The sequence below is a fragment of the Cebus imitator genome, unplaced genomic scaffold (assembly GCF_001604975.1).
Source record: "Cebus imitator isolate Cc_AM_T3 unplaced genomic scaffold, Cebus_imitator-1.0 Scaffold200, whole genome shotgun sequence".
NCBI classification, from domain to species: Eukaryota; Metazoa; Chordata; class Mammalia; order Primates; family Cebidae; genus Cebus; species Cebus imitator.
Genome location: NW_016107515.1, coordinates 253,376 through 278,189, shown reverse-complemented (window position 1 = coordinate 278,189; position 24,814 = coordinate 253,376). Strand labels below are relative to the sequence as shown.

At 50.1% G+C, this 24,814-nt stretch overlaps 1 protein-coding gene and 1 long non-coding RNA gene across 4 annotated transcripts in view; one reads left to right on the top strand and one right to left on the bottom strand.

Moving 5' to 3' along the window:
* The window catches only part of LOC108317306, a 41,937-nt gene extending 41,419 nt beyond the window's left edge, over nucleotides 1-518 (bottom strand). The window contains exons 1-2 of the long non-coding RNA XR_001830691.2: nucleotides 440-518; nucleotides 243-305 (exon numbers count right to left, since the gene is read on the bottom strand). This is a non-coding gene — a long non-coding RNA (uncharacterized LOC108317306). The remainder of the gene's footprint in view (nucleotides 1-242; nucleotides 306-439) is intronic.
* Nucleotides 519-5,123: 4,605 nt separating this feature from the next.
* The window catches only part of ERGIC1 (endoplasmic reticulum-golgi intermediate compartment 1), a 123,265-nt gene continuing 103,574 nt past the window's right edge, over nucleotides 5,124-24,814 (top strand). For all 3 annotated transcript variants that reach the window (XR_005203274.1, XM_037745419.1, XM_017547664.1), the window contains exon 1: nucleotides 5,124-5,327. Coding sequence is in view for 2 of the 3 variants with exons in the window: in XM_037745419.1 (XP_037601347.1) it covers nucleotides 5,131-5,327 (197 nt within the window). In the remaining variant the exon portion in view is untranslated. The remainder of the gene's footprint in view (nucleotides 5,328-24,814) is intronic.

Sequence of the window (24,814 nt, the reverse complement as noted above, 5' to 3'; positions counted from 1 at the left end):
TTCTTGTCTTTTTCTTTTTTTGTGAGTGCCACAGACAGTGTATGTTGATTTTAGATGATTTCTGTCACTTTCAGCTGAAAGAGTTCAGACCAATTCATCCCCATGGGCAGAATCAGGGACACCCTCCTGGACACCCAGATCCTCTGGTGCCACCCTTACCACTGCAATCATCACAAAAAACTGCACCAGAAATAGGTACCCTGCCCCTGATTTTTTTGTGATGATATCACACTTTGGCTTACCTCCTCCCTTCTGTCTTGAAATTTGATGTAGATCATGTTCATTTCCACATCCAGAGTACTTGCCTAAAAGAGGTATTCAGTGAATAATGGTATAATGAATAAATAAAAGAATGAATGAATGAACATATGAGTGTCTTCTAGTTGGTCAGGAGACTTTAATAGAGTGAGAAAAGAGAGTTGTTTCTCCAGAGACCTACCTGCTATGAGATCTAAGTTATACTAAAGTCCTCTCTGAACTGACAAAGGATTGTTATTTTTAAATCTCTCTTCACCCAGACCACAGCTGAACCGGCCACACCCATGGGATACAAACCAATCTCCCGTTACAGAAAAACAAATCTGACCCAGCCATTCTCCGCTTAAAACAACTTTCAGTGACGTTTTTGACAGGAGTGGGTGGAAGGGAGTGAGCATTTGGATTCAGAGAACATTCCGTGTTAAAGAATATTCATTTGCTTATTGACTGACTCATTAGGCAAGCAATGAATTAGCACCTACTATGTGCGGGCACTATACGTTACTCCATCCTCACAGCAATCTCTTTCTTAGGGCAATGTATTTGTTATCTGTTACTGCCTAACCCATTACCCTAAACCTAGGGGCTAAAACAACAAACATTTGTTATCGCACAGGAATCCAGGTGCAGTCAAGCTGTGGGCCAGGGCCGCGGTCACGTCAAGGCTCCACTGGAGCAGAAGGATCCATTTCCAAATTCATTCACAGGGTTGTTGTGAGGCCTTAGTTCAAGCTTGTCCAACCTGTGGTCTGCAGGCCGCCTGTGGCCCACGATGGCTTTGAATGAGTCTCAGGACGGTTTTGAATCTGGCCCAACACAAATTCTTAAACTTTCTTAAAACATTATGAGATTTTTTGTGTGATTTTTATTATTATTATTATTATTTTAGCTCATCAGCTATTGTTCTTGTTAGTGTATTTTATATGTGGCCCAAGGCAATTTTTTCTTCTTCCAGTGTGGCCAGGGAAGCCAAAAGGTTGGATACCCCTGCCTTAGAAGAATCATGGGCAAACTCACTCACAGGGGCTTTTCCTTAGGACTGCCTCACAGCACGGAAGCCAGCTTCTCCAGGACGACTGATCCAAGAGGCTGCAAGAGAGTGTCCAAGACAGAAGTCACCATCTCTTGGCAACCTAATCTCAGAAGCAACATGCTCATCCCTTCTGCCATATTTTGTGCATTAGAAATGAGTCATTAAGTCCAGCCTGCACTTGAAGGGAGGAAATTACATAAGGGTATGAATACCAAGAGAGGGGTTAATTGGGGCAATTTCAGAGGCTACTTGCCACAGGTAAGGTATTATTATCCTTCGTTTCATACCTAGACACCCGGCTAGTTAAGCAGCTGGTCCAGGTCACCCAGCAGACAGCGATCTGAGTCCGAAGTGGTTTTCTATTTCCCCAGGCTGGTAGGGGTGTGAGATGGAGGAAGGCAGGGAGAAGTTACTGACAGGAAAAAAAAAATGAGGATGAAGTCTCTGCTATTTATCTAACTAGCTAAATTAATAACTCTGTTATTTATCTAACTATTATCTTTAGCTATGTAATTAATTACCAACAACTTAATTGCTTAAAACAAACATTTATTATCTTATAGCTTCTGTGGATCAGGAATTCGGTGACAGCTGAGCTGAGTGGTTCTCAGGGTCTCCTACGAGGCTGTGGGTAAGCTGTGGGCTGGGGGATGCTGCTTTGAAGACCTAACCAGGGCTGAGGCTCTACTTCCAAGAGAGCCCATTCACATAGCTGTTGGTGGGAGGCTTCCTTCTTCACCACGAAGACACCTTTATAATCATGCATGAGCTTCTTTAGGACAGGGCTTCCCCCAGAACAGGTGATTCAAGAGCAGGTAAGCAAAGCCTGAGTGTCTTTTGTGACGTAGCCTCAGGAGTCATAACTGTTATTTCTGCAACATCCTGTTGATTACACAGGATAGGTCAGCCCTATTCTTTGTGGGAGGTGATCACAGAAGTGCATGGGAATACCAGGAGATCAGGATCACTGGAGGTTGGCTATTTACCACAGGATTCCACAAGGTTGATAATCTGAAAACTTAACTTTTATCGCTGCTTCCCTGCTCAAAGAGACCCAGAGCCTTCCCACGTACTGCAGCACACAATCTGATTTTCTTAGCTCCATCTCCCACTGGCTCCTGAGTGGATGGACTGCCTGTGACTGACAGCCTGGTCTGCTCACAGACCTCACCAGTCCCACAGCCAAGGCCCTTGTTGATACCTCCCCCCCAATCTCTGTTCTGTGGGAAGGCCTGGCTCCCCGGGAAGCCTCCACTCAGCATTCAAAGCATAGTTAGTTCACCCCCAGCATCTGCAGGCTCTGGCTGGATGCTAGGATGTGATGGTGATACCACCTTCTCTCAGGGAACTTTCGCTCAGATGGAGAGGCAGTTCCCAGCGAATTAATAATAAACGAATCACACATCATGCCAAGCTCTCCCAGGGAAACCTACAGGGTACCATGGGATTATATAATGGGGGACTGGCCTAGCCCATGAGCACTGGAGCAGTCAAGTAGCCAACCAGGCTGCATAGGAGTATCAGCATTGGGTTTAGTGTTAAGTGTCTGAAAATGCAAAATAACCATAGCTTAAGTAAGACAGATGTTTATTTCTCTTGGGCAGGTGTTTGAGGTGCCACTCAGAGACAGGAACTCAGGTTCTTTCTGTCTCGTTGCTCTGCTGTGTGGTCTCTATCTTATGGTCCAGGATGATGACACCTACATTCCTGGCAGCCAGATGGGGAAAAGGACACAGAGGGTAAAGCAGACATACCAACTATCCCAGACTATGAAATGAGTGGAAAAGTGAAGGAGTCTGATTGATTTGACTTGTTTTCACAAGCATTAATGGAAGCATTAAATTGATGTGTATGAGTGCAACAGAATCTGTTGTAATTTCTCTTTAAATAAAGCTGCCTTTGGGGAAAACAAGACACTGCCCTTCACTTTTCAATGCCACCTCTAGCTACAAAGGAAGCTGGGAAATGTAACTTTCTTTTTTTGTTTTGAGACGGTGTTTCACTCTTACTGCCCAGGCTGGAGTGCAGTGGCACGATCTTCGCTCACTGCAACCTCCACCTCCCGGGTTCAAGCGATCCTCCTGCCTCAGCCTCCTGAGTAGCTGGAATTACAGGCACGCGCCACCATGCCCAGCTAATTTTTTGTATTTTTAGTAGAGACGGGGTTTCACCATGTTGACCAGGATGGTCTCGATCTCTTGACCTCGTGATCCACCCGCCTCGGCCTCCCAAAGTGCTGGGATTACAGGCTTGAGCCACCGCGCCCGGCCAGAAATGCAATTTTCATTGCTAGCACCCACATGCCCAGCCAAAAGTTGGGAGCTCCATCCCCACTCAGAAACAGCAATGATAGTCAACCCTGTCTTGCACTTACTCTGTGCCAGGCATTTGCTGACCTTGGAGATCATCCCAAATACACACTTGATTCAGTAGGTCTGGGCTGGGGACAAGAGTCTGTCCTGTGATGGCCATGTGGCTGGTCTGTGGGTCATATTTTGAGGAGGGAGGATGAGAGGTCAAAGGTCCATCATTGCATGGTTTTCTCCCACACAGGGCCAAGGAAAGGGCATTTGGAAGCAAGGGTGCTCAAAGCCCCGGAACTCTCTCTGCTGACCCCAGGTTTCCAGTTCAGGCTGAGATTTCCTTCTCTCCCCCAAAAGTATCAGACTACTTGTTGAGTGAGTCAGTGAGTGAATGAATGAATGAATGGAAAGGGAATGAAAGAATGAATGAATGGAAAAGGAATGCAGAGGTCAGGTCGGGCATATGCTCCAGGGAACGGGTTTGGTTCACCACGCCACTCTACCCCAGGCCCGGTGCTGGTGCTGTCGCTTCCGAATCCTCCCAGAGAAACAAGCACTGCAGTTCCCGTCTATTTACACAGGAAGAAACTGTCCACTGGCTCTGCTTTTTGAACCCCAGCCCTCATCATCCTCTGCTGGGTTTTCTCAAGGCCTGTGTCACCACAGCGTTGGAGAAGGGGCCAGTGACAGAGCCTGGGGGAAGTTCAGGGAAGTTCAGAGTGAGTTTCCCCTACTCAGGTCTTGTGTGACCTCAACTACCATCTCCTCGAATCCAGCAGTTACGGAGGCAGCTGCTCCGTATCGCTGAGGAGGAAACTGAGGCTCAAAGAAGGGGACAGTTGGCATAGTCCACCTTGCCCAAGTCACAGTGCAGGCCCCATCTGCCTCTGCGACAACCCAGCATGTGCTGGATGGACCTGGCTGGGGGCAGGCGCTCTGTGAATACGCACCAGAGTGAACCGCAGGGCAGATGGAAGCAAGGACGGCCCCCATCAGCCTCGATGGCTTCAGGTGCTGCCACCGTGCTAAGCCAGTCTCCTGTTTCTCAGCTGGAGAAAACCTCCCTCGAGTAGGTATGGTCGTCCTCTTTGTGCAGATGTGCAAAGGGGTGGGTGGCTCCAAGAAGCCCAGTGGCTTTCCCAGAGAGGCACAGCAGAGGTGGAGGTGGTCACCTTGTCAGGTGTAGGACTCCCTTCCCCCACAGTCTTAGGCCATCACTCAGAGCTAGACGCTGTGCACAGCCAAAGTCTATCACCCCTACTCAATCACAGTTCAGTGAAACTGTTTAAAAATGCCAAAAACAAAACAAAACAAACAAACAAAAAAAAAAAACGGTGCTCGGAGAGGCAGAGAATCTGTCCGAGGACATCCAAAGAGGCGGAGAAGGAAATCTAAGTGGGAGGTTTGAAGGGACAAGTACTGGAGCTTTGGGGACTCCCTTCCCCTCAGACAGCCTCGACCCTCCGCCCCTTCCCTGCCGGCCCCCGGGCCCCTTTAACCGGGTGGCGGAAGGGGCGGCCGGGCGGGCGGCGCCCAATGGGCTGCGCGGAGCGTCACTTCCCGGCGGCGGGAGGCGAGTGGCGAGTGGCGAGTGTCGGGGGGCGGCCGGCGGGGGCGGGGCGGCCGGAGGAGGCGTTGGCAGCGGGCTCGGACCCACGCGGCGCCGCAGCCGGCCTGGCCTGCAGCGCTCCCACCCCCGGCGGCGGAGGCACGATGCCCTTTGACTTCAGGAGGTGAGTGTGGCGACCTCGGCCACTCGGGAGTCCCCTCTGCGGGCAGAGGGGCCACCCCGGCACGCGGCGGACCCCTCCCGCCCTGCATGCAAAAGCGGCCCCCAGCCCTGTGCATGCCTCGGCAGGCCCCTAGGGACCCCAGGCGAGCCCCCTGCCGCACACGAAGCCAGCCAGAGCCGCGAAGGCCCCCTCCTGCAGCAGGAGACAAATCCACCCACCTTCCCTCCGCCGAGCCCCCTCCCCAACCTGCCCGGATACCTTGCATTCCCCTCCCCCACACTAGGAAACAGATTTCCAGCCTCCTTCCCCCCGATGGAAACAGCCCTTCCACCCCAGCATCCTTCTCCCTCTACAGAGCCTCCTTGGTGGACCCCACCCCAGCTGACAGGTGGGGCAGGGCCCCTGAAATGAACCCGGAGGGGCCTGGGGCCCCATGCAGTCTGGCAGCAGCTGGAGGGTTTTAGGTTTCTACAGCCTGAGGCTCTCCCAGGCCGGGCAGATCAGGAGGCCTGCCCACCCCCCGACCCCTAGCACCAGCCCTGCCCTCTGGATATGGGGGCGCCATGGGAAGGGGAGGGGGCGCCATGGGAAGGGCAGGAGACGGCTTGGGCAGGGCTCTGCAGAGGGGCCACGGGGGCTGGCCTTGGCTTTCTGCAGTCACCACAATGAGTGCTTTGTGGGGTCCAGCTGTCCCATGGTCTAGGTTGCACGGGGCATTCTGGAAGCCTGTGTGTGTGAGGGGGGAAGGGGTCTCCACCAGAGGTTCCCTTGAGGTGTGAAGCCCCAGGGGATGTCCTGGCCTGAGGCAGCCACATCTAGTGTCTGGCTGGGAGAAGAGCAGGGCTTTAATGCAGGGAGGAGCTGGATTCGAATCCTGGCTCTGTTCTTTCTACTGAACAGCTCAGTGGATTCTAGAAGTTAGGGGCAAAGCCTCTGGGTCCAGAACTTCCTGTCACTGCTCAGCTGACTGACCTCAGCAAGGCCCTGAGCGCTCTGTTTCACCACCTGCAAATTGGGGCTAAAAATAAGGTTTCTGCTTGTGATGACTGAGTGTGTGAAGCACCCTTAACAGAGCCTGGCATGATTTAGAGCCCAGAAGTAGAGCATTAGTGTACGGGGGTGTTCTCCATGAGGGGTTTTCCTCACCCATAAAATAGTGATTCAGACACCTGTGTCACAGGAGGTATTTCTTCCTCCCCTCTTACATGTGAAGTCAGGGTAGAGCGACAGTCTACCCAGAGAGAAAGGTCCTTAGCCTACCATGAACCCCAGGGCATGGGATATATTGGGGTTTAGACCCAAAGAGTTCACCGGCCTTGGACCTCTTGATTGGCTGACGTGGTTTTCCAGCCTACCCTAGTCACTGATACCAGCTAGCAAATGTTTGCTGGCTTCTTGCATCTGCAGTACAGCCCTGTGGCTGGTAGACCCAGGCAGTTTTGAATAAGGAAAGCCCCTCTGATGGAATTCAAGGCCAGTCCTAATACCGTCAGTTAACTGGCCCATAAGAGCTGTGGTCGGCACATCAATTCCTGGTTCCACAAAGTCTCCCCTTTCCCAAGCTGACCATAAAGATTCCTGCCCGCCTCATCCGCCCTGGTGTGATTCAGTAGGTTCCGGTGATTTTGAGCTTGTTGGGGAAATTGCTGCTTTTGATCTTTTAATCCTTTCTCCCTGCACCTCACCCTTCCATCTTCCAGAGGAGGAAATGAGGCTCCAGGGATGAGGGCCTTATCTTGGACTTGATGGGTGCTAAATGGGAAGGGTGGACTTGGGTCTCAGGTCACACATGGCTCCCAACCTTGTACTCCTTGAATTGGTGGTTTAGGGGGCAGGTAAGGGAAGTAAGGAAAATGGGTGAGGCCAGCTCTAGCCTTTGGCCTTGAAGGACCCCATATCAGGCATTGATATTTAAAGAGAGAAACACCCAGTTCTGAGAAGCTAGCTAGTCTGGGGCTCCCTTGTCATACTTCAGGTCCCTGAAGTGCCCAGGTGTCAGGTGTCCTAGATTTTTTTTTTTTCCCTCCCACTTCCCTGGAAGGTCCCAACTTAACTAGGCGATAACTCCAGGACTTGGGCTCACTGCGGAATGGTGACAATGGATTCAGTGCTTCACATTTGCACCTTGGAGGATGAGCCGTTTGGGCCCAGCAAACGTGCACTCTTTAAGCTCTGTGAACTACAGGGCTCCAGGACCTGGGTTCTACAGAAGGTTCTACCATCCCCATGCGCCTTCCTCCTCTTCAGTGTGCATTCATCGAGTGTCAGCTCCATGCTCAGCCCTCCACTACAGACTCCACCATGGGGAGGTGGGTGGCATGTAGCCCAGCTCTCTTTGCATTCTGAGAGGAGAAGGGAGGAAGGCTTTATGCGTCCCAGGAATGGGGATGTGCGTGAACTGGCACGCAAGGGGCATCTACCACTGTACACACACTTTGGGGTGCAGACATCTATTCCCTCGTCACTTGAGAGAGGGAGTTTTAATCTTCATTTTAAATCAAAGGAGAGGGGAGCTCCACCAAGTGGAAGCTGTTTGCTTTGGCCATACTGAGCTGGTGGAGCTGGGATTTGAACTCGGGGCTGTTAGCCCCGAAGCCTTAGACCTGGGAGAAATGGGAGAGCCTGGAGGGGCCCACCATCCTGTCAGCTCTTCTAAGAATTGTGGGGAATGGAGAGGGTTCTACCATTAGATCTCCTTCTCCAGTTCAAGGCCAGGGAAAAACCAGTCTTCCTGCTCATGTTGCGCTTCTAAAAGTTAGAAGCAGGAAAAAGAGCGTGCTCTTGCCCTTCTCTACGGATACTTTAATTTTCTTTTTCTTTTTTTTTTTTGAGACGGAGTTTCGCTCTTGTTACGCAGGCTGGAGTGCAATGGCGCGATCTCGGCTCACCGCAACCTCCGTCTCCTGGGTTCAGGCAATTCTCCTGCCTCGGCCTCCCAAGTAGCTGGGATTACAGGCACGCGCCACCATGCCCAGCTAATTTTTTGTATTTTTAGTAGAGACGGGGTTTCACCATGTTGACCAGGATGGTCTCGATCTCTTGACCTTGTGATCCACCCGCCTCGGCCTCCCAAAGTGCTGGGATTACAGGCTTGAGCCACCGCGCCCGGCCGATACTTTAATTTTCTTACTGCCTGTAGAGCTGGTGCAAGTTAGCTCTGTGTTTTCCTGTCTGTGAAATGGAAATGAGGAGAGTACCCATTGAAGTAGAACAGTTGAAGGATGAGACAGAGTGGGTAAAGCATTTAGACGCAGAGGAAGCGCCCCATCCATTTTGGCTGCTATATTTATTTGTGCCATTTTATTTAAGCACCCATCATCTCCTAACACATAATATAATTCACCTAATCATCATGCTGCTTCTCTCTCCCTCCCATTAGTACATAAGCTCCTGAGGGCAAGAAGTGTTTATCTGGCTTCTTTAAGGTTGCATCTCCAGCACCTAGAACTGTGCCTGAGCCAAACTCCATCCTTGGAAATGCATCTTGAAATCTGTCAAGGAAGCCACAGACATGGCGTGACTTGATATGCCAGCTTCAGTGGGCAGATTTTCAGCCCTTAGTGGAGAAATCTTCCCTCTCCACCCTTGAATCTGCCCTTTCTAGACTGTTTTTGGGGTTAGGGAAAGAGGCAGAATGCAGGGGAGGGTGGCTGAGGTTTCAATGATTTATTGTGTTTGCTTTGCTCTTGTTAAATTGTTTCGCTAATGGCTGGATGTTGCAGTTGGAACTGGTCTTGTGACCCACATCCGTGTGTGTTGTTCCCAGTTCCGGCTGGCCTGGGTCCAGTAACACCTGCTGCTTCCTGCTCACCAGCCCAGGGTGGGTGAGGAGGGAAGATAACAGCATCTGGCAGCCCTGCACCCAGGCCCAGTGGTGCCTGAGCACTGCCTTTCAGGAGGTGCAGGTGGCTGCTGTCCCATAGTCACAGCCCCCACATTGAAACCCCAAGGCATGGGTGTGCCGCTGCACTGCCACTGACCAGATGCCCCCTGGGACCATTGACTTCCCGTCTCAGAGCCTCCGTTTCTTCATTTTAAGGAGAGAACGTAACCTTCGCTGCCTCACCTGGTCGAGTAGATGTAGGGGCAAGTGTGACCTCCCTGAAATGCAGGACCAGGTCCATACTTTGTGGGGCCCAGTGCAAAATGAAAATGTTGAGTCCTGGCCGGGAGTGGTGGCTCACGTCTGTAATCCCAGCACTTTGGGAGACCGAGGTGGGAGGATCACAAGGTCAAGAGATCAAGACCATCCTGGCCAACATGGTGAAACCCCATCTCTACTAAAAATACAACAAAATTAGCCAGGCGTGGTGCCATACACCTCTAGTCCCAGCTACTCGGGAGGCTGGGGCAGGAGAATCGCTTGAACCGGGGAGGTGGATGTTGCAGTGAGCCAAGATCTCACCGCTGCACTCCAGCCTGGTGACAGAGCGAGACTCCGTGTCAACAACAAAAAAAAAGTAAGTAAGAACACGTGGAGTCCCTTGTTGAAAACGTATTAAGAGTTTCAGGACGGCAGCAGCAGAGCATTCAGCCAAGCATGGGCCCCTCTGAGTGTGTGATCCTGTGTGCCTACACAGGTCATGGGCCCTCATGGGGCTGGCCTCCACCACTTTTCACTCTGGCCTTCCGAGTGGTCTCTCCCCATCCAGGATACCCCAGACTTCCTCAGGATGCCCTAGTGAGCTTTCCAAAGTTGACCTGATATTTTCATGTCCTGATCTCCGCCTTCAAATGGGTCTCATTGCTCTGAGGATTCAGTCTGAATTCCTTTTTTTAAAAAAATGGTATAGAAATGGGGTCTCACTATGTTGGCCAGGTTGCTCTTGAACTCCTGGCCTCAAGTAATCCTTCTTCTTTGGCCTCCCAGAGTGCTAGGATCACAGGCATGAGCCACTGCGCGTGGCCCAGTCTTAATTCCTTCGGCCCCATTAAGGAATGGGACCCTGCTAGCCCCATCGATCCCTACACCAAGCCAAGTCCCAGCCTCTTCAGGGGCCTCTGAGCACAGAGTTATTCGACAGAGAGTAGCTCACATGAATGCCTGTATCTACCCTGCTCTTTTCTTCCAGAAAGAATTCCAGGAAGCTGACAAGAATATAAACTTTTCAGCAAGTTTTTAAAAACATAAATAAAGGACCTGATGTGGTGGCTTACACCTGTAATCCCAGCACTTTGAGAGGCCGAGGTGGGAGGATTACTTGAGGATGGCAGGAGTTGGAGACCAAGCTGGTCAACATAGCAAGACCTCATCTCTATGAGAAAAAAAGAAAATAGCCAGGCATGGTGGTGTGCACCTGTGGTCCCAGCTTCCTGGGAGGCTGAGGTGGAAGGATCACTTGAGCCCAGGGGGTGGAGGCTGCAGTGAGCCATGTTTATGCTACTGTACTCCAGCCTGGATAATAGAGCAAGACCCTGTCTCAAAACACACACACACACACACACACACACACACACACACAGGCTTAAAAATCAGGGCAAAAGAAAATAAAAATTAGGCCAGAGAGAAAATTATGTGAAAAAGCCAGTATTTCGTGTTTATTGAACATTTCTAGTGCCAGGCACTGCTGTAGGGATCTTACTGTATCAGCCCATTTAATTCCCCGACGGTCCCACAAGGGAGGCACTGTCGTCACCCCACTTCACAGATGAGCCAATGGAGGTGCAGTGGAGTTCGGAAACACGGTGGTTCCTGTTCCTGGAGCTGGGACTGGAGCACTGCCATTTGGCACCAGAGCTCCACTGTGTCCTGTAGGCTTAACTCTAAAGCTTTCTTTTCCATTCACTAAATTCAGAAAGAACTGAGACCTCTTCTAATTGGATTCATTGGATTTCTCTTCGCTAATCCTCACCCAACAGTGCTCATTAAGAAGCTTAAAACCATCAACTTTTTCCCCCTAGACTCATGTAGCCCGACACCTGATTCTGAAATGGTCTTTAACTAAAGACCCCCACACCAGCTAATGCCATCACCCTTGAGGAGATCCATTTTCCCATGCTGACCACTGGGGGTTTTCCAGCTTAGAGCATCGTGTTTACCTACTCACCGGGACAGAGAGTGAGATGGAATGTCGCTCCTCCCAAGACAGTTTGGATTCCTGGCTGTGGTGCCATGGTAGCTGGAGACAGGGCTTTAGCCAGCTGTGTCCTGGTTAAGTTCCATTCCCCATCTGGTAATCCTTTCATATTTTATTGGGAGTTACTGCTAGCCAGTTTTCATCAGGCATGGGAGAGACAGGCAGAGTGTGAAGAGGGCGTTTGGGGTGAGGCTTACCCAGTACATCTAAATCAGGGACCCTCAACCCTGAGTGTACATTAAAGTCTGTCATGTGATTCTAATGCATAGCCAAGGCAGAAGGACTGATTTGGGAGAACCAGTGGCAAGCAGGGCTGAGTGCACCAGGGAAGCCAGGTGGGGTGGCAGCGGAGAGCCTTGCAGGGGGAGGCTGGGGCGTGGAGTTCTGGTCCTACCGTCACTCCTATATGACCTTTAGTAAATCTGTTATTCCGCCGGTAAAGTGGACAGTAAGGGGCCTTACCTGTCTACTATATCCTTGCTCTTCAGAGTGCAGTCTGAGGTGGCAGCTTCGGTGGTACCTTGGAGCTTGTTTGAAATGGAGACTCTCAATGCCCAGCTGGAATCTGAATCTGTAGTTTAACAAGATCCCCAGGTGATTCATGTGTTCATTAAAATGTGCAAAGCCCTGGTCTGTATGATTGATTTGACTCAGTGTCCTCCAGTCTGTGTTCCTCCATGCCACACTGGCTGCCTCATTAAGGGGTCTGAAGAGTCCTATACTGAATGAACCAGAGTCACTTTGTTCAGCCCAGCATTTGCCACATGTATAGTCAAGATGCCCTGTCATTTATGGAGCAGCTAGTACCATTTCTCAAAACACAGTTTGGGAAACACAGCCCTGATTGATCCTTTAAGGAAGTGGCAATTAGCCTAATTGTCTGTTGTCAACGTTTAGGTCTATTAACCTAATTACATTGGTTATATATGTGGGAAAAGTACAGGACAGGAAAAAACCTCCAACACTGACTCTCTTTGTTTTAAAAAAAAAAATTCTTGACCCACAGGAGAGACAGGGTGAACTCAGGGTTCTCCATATAGCCAAGAGCCAGGGGACATGTGGGGTCCTTTACAGATACCTCCTCTCCCTCTGAGTGGGCATGATCCTTCCTGTTTTATGTCCAGGGAAACCGACCCTCAGAAATGCTGGGTCACAGCTGGTGCATTGGACAGTGTAATCCCCACACCCTTGACCGCCAGCCTTCCTCCTGGCACCTGCCAGGCAGCACAGCTACACAGGAAGGAAGATCTGCTTGAAATAGACAAACTGTTCTGTTTCTCCAAAAGGTGGAAACCCTATTCAAGATGAGAGGCCTGGCTGTAATGACAGTGTAGTCAGAGGACCTGGATGTCCCTGATGTACTGGGGACTGGCGTTGTGGTAGCCCCTCCATACATTAGCTCTCCTTTGTCAAATTCTGCTCTGGGTCTTGAATCTCTTTGGAGGAGAAGAAGTAATTCTCATCTTATTAATAATACCAAATGGCCCTTAAGCTTCTAATGTCCTGAGCACTGGGCTAGGCATGTCATTGGACTTATAAAATCTCCCTAGCCGTATAGCAGATACAGTGATTCATGATTTACTTTCTTTGTTTTATTTTTAAAGTTAGCATATAATAAAATTGTGTGTGTTTGGGCACTCTTCTATGAAATGTAAGACTTGTTTATCATGTAACCACCACCACCATCCAGATACAGAACAGCTCCATCTCCATCATCCCTCCAATCTCACACTATCACTTATAGTCACACTGTTAATTCCGTTATTTTTTGTGTGGTAAGAATACCTTCACAAGGTCAGGAGTTCAAGACCAGCCTGGCCAAGATGGTGAAACCCCATCTCTACTAAAAATACACAAATTAGCCAGGCATAGTGGCGGGCACCTGTAATCCCAGCTACTCGGGAGGCTGAGGCAGAGGCAGAGAATTGCTTGCACCCAGGAGGCGCAGGTTGCAGTGAGCTGAGATCACGCCACTGCACTCCAGCCTGGGTGACAGAGTGAGACTCCATTTCAATCAATCAATCCTAACAGCAGAGCACCCTCAACACATTTTAAAGTGCACAATGCAGCATTGTGAACCCTAGGCATCAGGTTATACAGCAGACCCCTAGAACTTATTCATCTTGCATTACTTACCCTTTATACCTATTTAACAATCTGCATTTCCCCCACCTCCCAGCCACAACCACCATTTTACTTTCTGCTTCTGTGAGCTTGCCTTTTTTTTTTTTTTTTTTTTTTTTTTTTTTTCTTTTTTTGGAGACAGCCTCACTTCTGTCGCCCAGGCTAGAGTGCAGTGGTGCCATTTCTGAGAATTGTTCAACCAATTCTCCTGCCTCAGCCTCCCTGGTAGCTGGGATTACAGGCATATACCATCACACCCAGCTAATTTTGTATTTTTAGTGGAGATGGGGTTTAGACATATTTGCCTCTTTTAGATACTTCACGTCAGTAGAATCATACAGTATTTGTCTTTCTGTGTCTGCCGTATTTCACATAATGTAATGTCTACCAGGTTCATCAGTGTTGTCACAAATGACAGAATTTCATTCTTTTTTAAGGCTGAGTAATATTTCATGGTGTGTATATACCACATTTTCTTTATTAATTTATCCACTAGACATTGAGGTTGTTTCCACATCTTGGCAATTATGAATAACACCGCAGTGAGCGTGGGAGTGCAGATGTCTCTTGAGATCCTGATTTCAGTTCTTTTGAGTAAATACCCAAAAGTGGGACTGCTGGATCCTGTGCTAGCTCTTTTTAATTTTTTGAGAAATCTTCATACTGTTTTCCACAGTGGCTGCACTATTTTACCTTCCCACCAACGGTGTGCAAGGGTTCCTTCTCTCCACATCTTGCCAACATGTCTTGTTTTTCTGGTAATAGCCATCCTAACGTGTATGAAGTGCTATTTCATTGTGATTTTTCTTTGCATGTCCCTGATGATTAGGGATTTCAAGCATCTTTTCAAAATCTTGGCCATTTGTATGTCTTGTATTGAGAAATGTCCATTCACATTTTTTGTGCTTTTTAAAATTGGAGTTTTTCAGGAGGCGGAGGTTGCAGTGAGCCGAGATCATGCCACTGCACTCCAGCCTGCGTGACAGAGCAAGACTCCATCTCAAAAAAGAAAAAGTGGGGGGGTGGCAGTTTGGCTAGGTGTGGTGATTCATGCCTACACCCAGCACTTTGGGAGGCCAAGGTGGGTGGATCACCTGAGGTCAGGAGTTCGAGACCAGCCTGGCCAACATGGAGAAACCCCATCTCTACTAAAAATACAAAAATTAGCCAGGTGTGGTGGCGTGCGCCTGTAGTCCCAGCCAGTTGGGAGGCTGAGGCAAGAGAATTGCTTGAACCTGGGAGGCGGAGGTTGCAGTGAGCCAAGATTGCGCAACTGCACTCCAGCCTGGATGACAGAATGAGACTCTGTCTCAAAAATTAAAATAAATAAAATAGGGTTTTTTATTTGTTTGCCACTGAGTTTAAGTTTAAGGAGTTGCTTATATAGTCTGGATATTATCCCCTTATCAGGTACATGGTTTGCAAATGTTTTCTTCCATTCTGTAGTTGCCTTTTCAATCTGTTAATTGTTTACTTTATTAATTCAATTTTTAAAATGGGAAGCCAAGGCACAGAGCTGGAATGGGAATGGCCCAGGACACACAGCTGGTGAAGTACAGTGCTGGGGTCCCAGAGCCTGGCACCTCACATGGTGCTATCCTGCCTTGCTGATTTTCCTCCTTGTTGATGGTTATTATTCCTCACTAGGTCTTCCCTCCCCTCTCGCTTTCACACCAGGAGTCACTAACATACAGAATTTACCTAAAGTATCCTTTGAGAACTTTGGGGAACCCTGGTGATATTTGAGGTGTTTTGATGTCTTGCTGGATCTAAGAGTATGTTTGTGGTATGCAGCAAGTGTCTCCAAGTCTTCAGGGGAAAATGATTTGTGGTGGTCCAACCCTGGCCACCTTTCCAAATGGTCTTCTACCTTGCAAACCCCTCTGGGGACTGACCACAGGTCCCCTGGGGAACTCTGTCAAGTGCCCTTGGAACCGACCCTCACATTGCACTCATGTGGCAGAGCTTTCTGGGTTGAAATCCCTTCCTCAGTGTTAACCAGCTGTGGGGCCCGGGACAAGACACTTTGCCTCTGCAAGCCTCAGTTTTCCTCATCTTCAGATTGGGATGCTCATACTTTCTTTGCAGGGATTTTGTGAGGGTGAGATGAGCTCATGTGGAATGTGAGGCAAGCGTACTTGGAGGCAGGATAATGTTTCCCTTTTCTCTGCCTTTCTTGGTGGCAGAGTCTGTGCACCTTGCTAAGTACTAATAGATTTCAGCGGTGGGTCATCTGCTAGGTGGACATGGTAAAACCAGGGTCTCCGAGGATTGCAGGACACAGATGCAATCACATGGGAACACTCAGGTGCCCCCAGGTATCAGCAGGTACCTCAGTAGATGATTGGGCAAGATGTGGGCCATGGCCACCTGGCGCGCCAGGCTCTGTAGGGAAGGGGCAGCTGTCGTGCAGCTCTGTTGCTTACTCCCTACAGATGCCTTGATTTTTCAAGAGACAATGAAAATTTGATAAATTTGTGAAAATGGTTGGCCACTGATCCCAACTTTATTTCTGTTAAACACCGAACAAATCCTTCCGAGGGCTGACGATGGCCTGTGACAGGCAGGGTGCTGCCTCTGTGTCGCACATGGCAGTGTGACCAGGACAAGCTCAGAGTGGGCAGGACCCTGGGCTCCTGGGAGGTAGCCTGGTGGGCATGGACTTGAGGCTGGAGGCAGAGGAGTGAGGGCCCCACAAGCTAATTGCTTTGGGCACAGGCAGCCTCTGGGCCCCATCCCATACTCAGCAACCCCCTACCCTGGGCCTGGCCCCAGGACCTTGATTCCTTCAGGTGTCAGCTGGGGCTCCTCTCCTCTGATGGTGCGGGAATGGCACCACGGGCCCCAGCCACTGGACCTGCTGTCCTTTTTGGTGGTCCTAGGGCTGGCCCAGATTCCTCTGGAGTGACACACCCTTTCTGCAGACCCTTCAACACCTTCAGCCCCAGGTGTCTTTCAGGTGACTTCCCAGGGCTATGCTGTGACAACAGGAGTGCCCCTAGTAGCCACTGTGTATCTGGTGCTAGACTAAAGGCTTTTCTTGGATTCCCGCTGTCCATCCTCAAGTCAGGTAGGAGCCATTTCCCATTCCTATTTCCCTGAGGTGGAAGCAGGGACGTACAGGGGGTACAGGACTTGGGCAAGGTCACACAAACAGCGGGTGACGCAGCTAACTCCCAAGTGCCTGTCTCTGTGCCGAAGCTGGCTTTCTTAGCCAGTTTCATGCCCTGGGAGGGGAGTGTTATTGCCTTGATTTTCTTGAGGCCACTCCATGGATCCCCCAGTGTCAGCTGCCATCTACTCAGTTGTGTTCATAGTCTGTTGCCTTGGGGAGAACACACTGTAGAAGTGGAAGCCTTAGGGGACCCTGGTTGCTGGAGAGGGGACTGGGCTTGGTGACCATTTCCTACCAGGCCTGGCCTGGTAGGCCCATGATGTTGATAGTCAGGATCTCATTTCATCCTCGTGACACACCTGCAGGATAGGCTCAGAGTTGGGAGAGGGAGCCCTGCGCATCTGTGGGCAGGAGATTATGCTGAGCCCCTGCTGGGGGGGGCCCTGAGGGGGTACAGCACTTCCTGTGGGCAGCAGGCAGGGCTGGTCATCTTGCTGGAGGACACTCCGGCCAGTCTCCAGGGCCCCTGTCCACAGACCAGGAGCAGGCCGGGCAGCAGAGCCATCTGTTGGTTGAACACATTGATTGAGGGCCTGTGTGCAGGTATCATTCTAGAAGCTGGGGACATAGTGCTGAGCCAAACAGACAACCCCTGCCCTGCAACTCGTGATTTAAAATTCATATATTCATTCTGGTATTTTGCTTCTCTCTCTTAACGAAATGCACTTTTTATTTTGGAATAGCTTAGATTTACAGAAAAGCTGCAAATCTAGTACAGACACCCCACATCCATTCTGCCAGGGTTCCCACCTTCCATTACCACATTCTCACTGCTAAGAAACTGACTGCTGTGCGTGGATGTTCTCTAAACTCTGGGCTTTATTTGAATTCTGCCCATTTTCCACTGATGTCTTCATGGAGCTCCAGGATCCAATCCAAGGCCCCACATTACATCCAGAGGCCATGTGTCCCCAGGCTCCTCTGGGTGGCGGCAGTTTCTTGATTGGTCCCTGTTTTCTATGACCTTGGCAGCCTTGAAGAAGACAGTCCAGGCATCCTGTAGAATGTCCCCCGGGCTGGTTGGGCACAGTGGCTCACGCCTGTAATCCCAACACTTTGGGAGGCTGAGGCAGGTGGATCACGAGGTCAGGAGTTCAGGACCAGCCTGGCCAACATGGTGAAACCACGTCTCTACTAAAAATACAAAAATTAGCTGGGCATGGTGGTACGTGCCTGAAATCCCAGCTACTCAAGAGGCTGAGGCAGAGAATTGCTTGAGCCGGGAGGCAGTGTTTGCAGTGAGCCGAGATCACACCACTGCACTCCAGCCTGGGCGACAAAGTGAGACTCCATCTCAAAAACCCAAACCAAACAAAAAGTACGTCCCCCAGTCTGGGTTTGTCTGATATTTCCCCCTGAGTGGATGGGGTTAGGGTTTTGGGGAAGCATCCCTAGAGGTCAAGCATCCTTCTCAGCACATCCCACGGGGGTCCATGGGATCCACTTGACCTCTCGTGATGTCGACCTTCAGTACCTGGTTAAGTCCTCATTTGAGTTCGTGGTCTTCCCCTCCCCGCCCCCCTCCCCCCGGCTCTCACCTGCCTTTCCCAGAAGCTGATCCTCCTGGAGGAAAGAGGACTGACTCCCAGCATCTAAAATCCCTCATTTGGGTTGGTGGCCTTTCTCCCCGACCCCCCACTGCAACCACCTTTCTTGTAAACTGATCCTCCTGGAGGGAAGTGGAGTGACTCCCAGCATCCAAAATCCCTCGTGCAATGCTACGTGACATAACAGTGCCTCTTTCTTCACTGTCTATCCAGGACACCCAGCACTGGGCATGTTGACTCACTTCTGAGCCCCACAGCGTAACATGGGGCGGGAGAAGGAGCTTGTAAGAACCCATTGTCCTCCCCGCCCTGCCCGTTGTGCCAGGCTGATGTCAGGTGGCTGATAGTCATGATCTCATTTCACCCTCATTACACACCTGCAGGGTAGGAGCAGCTATCTTTGCTCAGAGTTGGGAGAGGGCAGAGCTAGGGTTGCAGCTGATCTGAGCCCCCGCCCCACAGTCTTTGGGTTATGCCCTGTGCCCTTTGTAGGAAGAGCCAGTAAGAAGGGCTATAGGAACCATGCCATAAGAGTAACCTTCAAAGGACTAGGAAGGTTTCTCCCAGCACAGGGGAGTGTTTTAAGAGGTGAGCGTGAGACTTGACCCAGAGTTTTTCAGGCCCCTTCTAGTAGACAATGGTGGGCCTGTGTGGAGCTCATTGCTGTGGATTCAGGAGGTGACTCTTGACTGCCATGAGGACCAAATAAGTTTGTCTGTGTAAAGCCCTTAGAACTGTACCTGCCATCTGTTAGGCACTTGATATCTATTTGTTACAGAAAAGCCACAAGGATATCCAGGCCGTCAGAGAAGATTTATGGATGGGCAGGAAATTGGACTAGAGATGCCTCCTTGGTGTTAGCCTAAGTCAGCTAATTCCTATAAACAACCAGCAAATCTCAGTGTTGTCATGCAACCCAAGTGTATTTTTTGCTCAGTGTAACTTATGCTGGGACTTGTTGACCACTTATGAAGTCCCAGCAGAAGGTGGGGTGCTCCGCTCCCCCTGGGTAACTCAGAAGCCTTAGCTCCTTCCGTCTCCTGGCTCTGTTCTCCTCTGGGGTGTGCTGGATCCTCTCCTTGGCCTGGCAGTGGTGGGGAGAGAAAGGAGGATGGAGACAGTTAGGTGGCAGGTCAACATGTGGGGCCACCACTTCAGCTCACACTCCTTTGTCCAGAACTCAGAGACCTGGTCACATGTAGCAGCAGGAGAGATCAGCAAATACAGTCTAGCAGTGTACCCAGAGGAAGAGGAAAGAAAGGGCTTTAATGAGCATGTTAATAAGTATGTCTCTGAAATCAGTGATTTTCACCCTTCCACTATTCTGGCCCTATTATCATTATTTTTGGCAGATTCCTAAGAAGCGTGTGTTATTTAGTTAATAATTTTTCTTTGAATTATTCAGTTTTTGAACTTAACACTTTTATTGATGAAAGTTAACCTTGTAACGTCTTTGAACATGGAAAAGCAATATCACCTGCTATAAATTGATAGAAATAATTGCAATGTGTTTATTTCTCACTAGCTTCCGGTGCCTGCTGAAGTTGCTGGGTCTGTTAAAAAAAAGAGACATCTGTAATCCCAGCACTTGGGAGGCCGAGGCGGGTGGATCACGAGGTCAAGAGATCGAGACCATCCTGGTCAACATGGTGAAACCCCGTCTCTACTAAAAATACAAAACATTAGCTGGGCATGGTGGTGTGTGCCTGTAATCCCAGCTACTCAGGAGGCTGAGGCAGGAGAATTGCCTGAACCCGGGAGGCGGAGGTTGCGGTGAGCCGAGATCGCGCCATTGCACTCCAGCCTGGGTAACAAGAGCGAAACTCCGTCCCAAAAAAAAAAAAAAAAAAAAAAGAGAGAGACATTAGCAAGTGCTAGAGAGAGGTGTTGAAGACAAAGTGGCACCACCCTGAGACTTTCTCGATGTTCTGAGGATACTCAAAAGAGAGCTGACCAGGGAATAACCTTTACACTGTAAGGTCTGATGTCGTTTAACCACCAGAGAAGTGGGGTTCATTCCTTTTTTCCCCTCTATCAAAAATTTATTGGAGGGATTCTGGGGAAAACAAGACAGACACCGTTTCCACCCTCATAATGATTCCAGGCTGTCGGGGAAGATGCAGAGAGAGTAGGAAACCAAACGTTGCACAGATGGCTATTTTCCACTGTGGTGACTACTGAGAAGGAAGGAAAGTAGATGGAGTGATAGAGAGATTATAGAGAAGCAGCTAACTGGATTAGCTTAGCTAACTAGCACTTTTCCTCAAAAAAGATCTTCCAGACTGCCTCTTTGACCTAACTTGGTTTACCTGCTGCCCCTTTTCTGGCTGCACCTTTTTATGACACCTGGACAGGTCCTTCAGATCACTTGCACAGTTAGAACAGCTGCAGGGATTTGTTTGTGCAGTTCGTTATCTTACGTCTGTCTTCCTTGATGGAGTCTAAGCTCTCGAGAGCAGGGGCCATATCTGTTCATCACTGGATCCTGGTGCTGAGCCCAGGGTCTACACACTGTGGGTGGTCAGTAAATATTGATTGAATGAAGGGAGTAGAGAGATAGGGAAAAAAGGACCAGCTGAGGCCCTCCTGCAGTGTGGCAGAGGGATTCACCTCCGCCAGGATGAGGACTTCATTGCCATATCCCTTTGTGTTCGGAAAATGTTTCTAGTTTTCTCCTAAGTGTATCTGAGATAATTTATTTTGATAGGGTCCCGAGGAACTGGGAAGTCAGACATTACTGAGGCCCTGCCTGAAGGAGGGGTGGGTGGCCCACTACCTGTTCCAATGGGATGCCACTAGGTGCCCTCCCACCCATGCCAGCTCCCCATTGCTTGAAGCCATGTTAGTCCCCAGAACAGGAGTAAGGCAGTCAGAAGGGAGAAGACACCTGACATTCCACCCTCACTCCTGCCTGGGCATTAGGATTCATTGTGATTATTCCCATTTGAGGAAAGGGAGGCACAGAGAAGTTGAAGGCCTGGCTCAGGGTCATACCACTGGCAAAGTAACAAATCCAAGCCCTAGCTCTACTTTCCGACCCCCTCAGAAAGTGATGCCTTCATTTGTATCACCTGACCCTGGAAACCTTAATTGCCTGTTTTTGAATTGAGCAACTGTGCATTCTCTAGCAAACTGGCATGTTTCCCTAATCACCTGGGTCCCTGTGCCGATCCGGGAGAGTTGGAGTCAGGTGGCCTGGAACTCTGCATTTTCACCAGTGTCCTCAGTGATTCTTAGGATCAGGCAAGCTGGGGAGAATAAGGGTTCCTCCATTATGTTCCCAGTGTAACTCTGGAACCAAGTACCACAAATCTTTGTTAACCTAGTAATGACCATCGTAAAAACAAGTGATGGGACTAAGACTTCAGAAAGCCCTTGGGGATGTGTGTGCTCATCCCAATGGTCTAGGGATCCTGGTTTTTCTCTGCAGATGAGGAAGCTGAGGCTTCGGGGGTGTTGAGAGTTGGGGGTTCACACCTGCAGGAACACAGCTATTCTGAATTTGAATCCCATACCTTTTCCAATTGATGGCAGGAGTCTTATGTATCTTGGTGAGTGTTAGATCCTCAGATACCCCCAGTGACAGCAGCTGTGGGTTTTGACACCTCTCTGTCCTGGTGCATAGCACAAGATCTAACCCACGCTGTCTGTGCGCAAGTTGTTTCTGGAAGGCAGGGAGGAAGGAAGCTGCCAGTGCTAGACGTTTGCAGGGGAACGGGGGTGGTAGGTGGTGATAGTAGAAGTAAAAACATTCACTGAGCATCTCGGGGGTATCAGGAGCAGTGCTACAAACTATAAATATCATCTTCTTCAGTTCTTACCCATGAAGTAGAGGCTTTTACTTGCCCCATTTTACAGGTGACAGAACTGAGGTGGAGTGATCTGGTCTCAGATCAGTGAGATCTCAGATCTCAGGAGTAGTGTGCATCAAAGTCCTAGGCTGATTAGAATAAATAAATATGGAAGCTGGAGGGGTCCCGGGATGGGCTGAGTGTCGCCCTGATTTACCCAGCAAGCCAGGTGGCAGGAGCTGGTTCTACCTTTCGGGCCTGCCTGACTTTCCCCAATTCAGCTTTGGCCGAGCTACAAAACTGGGTCACACTTGAAGCCAGGTGATTGGTCAGAGCTGAGTTAACCCTGAGTCAAAGGAGAGCAGGAGAAGGTTCGCCTACCCGCCTCCTCCCTGCCCCACCCCACCCTGGGCCAGGCCCCTCACAGTGGAGCCACACAGGCACGTCACCCCGCTTGGGCCTCCGCCTGCCCCACACTCACTGGAGCATGACGAGTCAGCCACCCAGGACTCGAATGTTCTAGAAGCACTGTTCCATACTGCCAGGCAGACCTGGGACAGCTGGGCTGAGGGCTTGGAGGAGTGGAAGGAGGTAGGCACAGTATAGTACAGGGAGGCCTAGGGCTTCTGGTGGACTTGGGTGCTGATCCTGCTGCTCCTACCCACTCACTGTGTGTCCTTGGGCAGCTCACTTCACCTCTCTGAGCCTGTTTTCTGATCTACAAATGGGAATATAACCCTGACCCCAAGCAATTGCTGTGTGGAGTTAACAAGAGGCTCATACAGCCCTAGGTTCTATTTCAGTGTCGGGCCCCTCTTTTCTTCCTGCATTCATGAATCTTCCTGACACGTTTGGTCTTTCAAAGCGGAGGTTGCAAACTGGTAGCATCAGAGGTTGAGTTTTGCCCACAAATGTGATTATGTGGCCCTCACATTTAAAAAAATTGCATTTTATGCCAGCATTTTTGAATGAAAATATTTCACATAAAAATTTGGATTTCTAGCCGGGCATGGTGGCTCACACTTATAATCCCAGCACTTTGGGAGGCTGAGTGAGTGGATCACTTGAGGCCAGGAGTTCATGACCAGCCTGGCCAACATGGTGAAACCCCATCTCTACTAAAAATACAAAAGTTAGCCAGGCATGATAGCATGTGCCTGTAATCCCAGCTACTCAGGAGGCTGAGGCATGAGAATCACTTGACCCAGTAGACAGAGGTTGCAGTGAGCTGAGATCGTGCCACTGCACTCCACCCTGGGCTCCACGCACTCCAGCCTGGGCAACAGAGTGAAACTCTGTCTCAAAACATAAAAATAAAAAAGCCAGGTGCAATGGCTCACGCCTGTAATCCCGGCACTTTGGGAGGCCAAGGCAGGTGGATCGATCACCTGAGGTCAGGAGTTCAAGACCAGTCTGACCAAAATGGTGAGACTGTCTCTACTAAAAATACAAAAATTTAGCCAGGTGTGGTGGTATGCAGTGGTCCCAGCTACTCAGGAGGCAGACAGGAGAATCGCTTGAACCTGGGAGGCGGAGGTTGCAGTGAGGTGAGATTGAGCCCCTGCACTCCAGCCTGGGTGACAGAGTGAGATTCTGTTTAAAAAAAAAATAAAAAATAAAAAAATTGGATTTCCAGCGCATCTGGAAAAACGGGCCTGAGTGGCCACATGGCAGCCCAGGGCAGTTGCTGGGCAGACCTCTGGGACTTTAAAGCAAGAGATATGAGAGCCAGGATCAGGTTGCAGGGCCTTGACAGGGAGGGGGTGCAGTCACCTCAGGGACTTCAGGCGCCCAAGGACCCCTCTGAGACATGAGGACAAGTCTTCCAGTCCAACTGACTTAATTCCACCTAGTAAGAAGGTGGCTGTTAGAGTCTGTATGCCCAAGACAGTCTCCCTGGTAAAAGGGCTCCACTTACTGGCTCCTTGGGCCAGTCACTGACTTCTCTGTGCCACTTTCTCATTTGCAAAACAAGAGTAATGGGTTGTTAGTACAAGAGCCCCGACACATGGTAAGCACCCCACACATATCAGCAGCTCAATGAGTCCATCTCAAATAGGAGATTTGCCTGAGATGTCTTTATAAAGGTTCCTGGAGAGATGGGCCTGTGTCTGGAAATCCCAGGGAGGGCCTCTGCCTGCAGATAGGCGAGCCAGCAAAAGGAGACTGCCAAAGCATCAGGTGCATTGCCAGGTGTGTCGCCATCATTTGACTGGGGGGGGGGTGTCAGTGTTGCATTTTTTGTGCCCCCACTTTGAGCCCTGTGCTTAAAGACACCATCAACGCCACCCCTTGATGGCCTTGGGAATGGATAGAGCTGAAAAGAGTGAGTCCCAGAGGCCGCTTTTGGTTTTCCAAAATGCAGGCAGTGTCTGCCCAGCTGCCCTTTGTTGGCTCGTTAGCCTGCAGGAGCTGGTTTCTGCTTGCTGATGTTAAGTCAAAGAGGTCTCCTGGCTCTAACTCAGACCCCTTCCTCATAGGGTCCTCTTAGTGGGCTTCAGGCTGACAGTGGATGCCAGGAACCCAGGCAGGGAGGTCTCCCATTTGAAAGGAACCAGTGGGCCGGGTGCGGTGGCTCATGCCTGTAATCCCAGCACTTTGGGAGGCCGAGGCGGGTGGATCACGAGGTCAAGAGATCGAGACCATCCTGGTCAACATGGTGAAACCCCATCTCTACTAAAAATACAAAACATTAGCTGGGCATGGTGGTGCGTGCCTGTAATCCCAGCTACTCAGGAGGCTGAGGCAGGAGAATTGCCTGAACCCAGGAGGC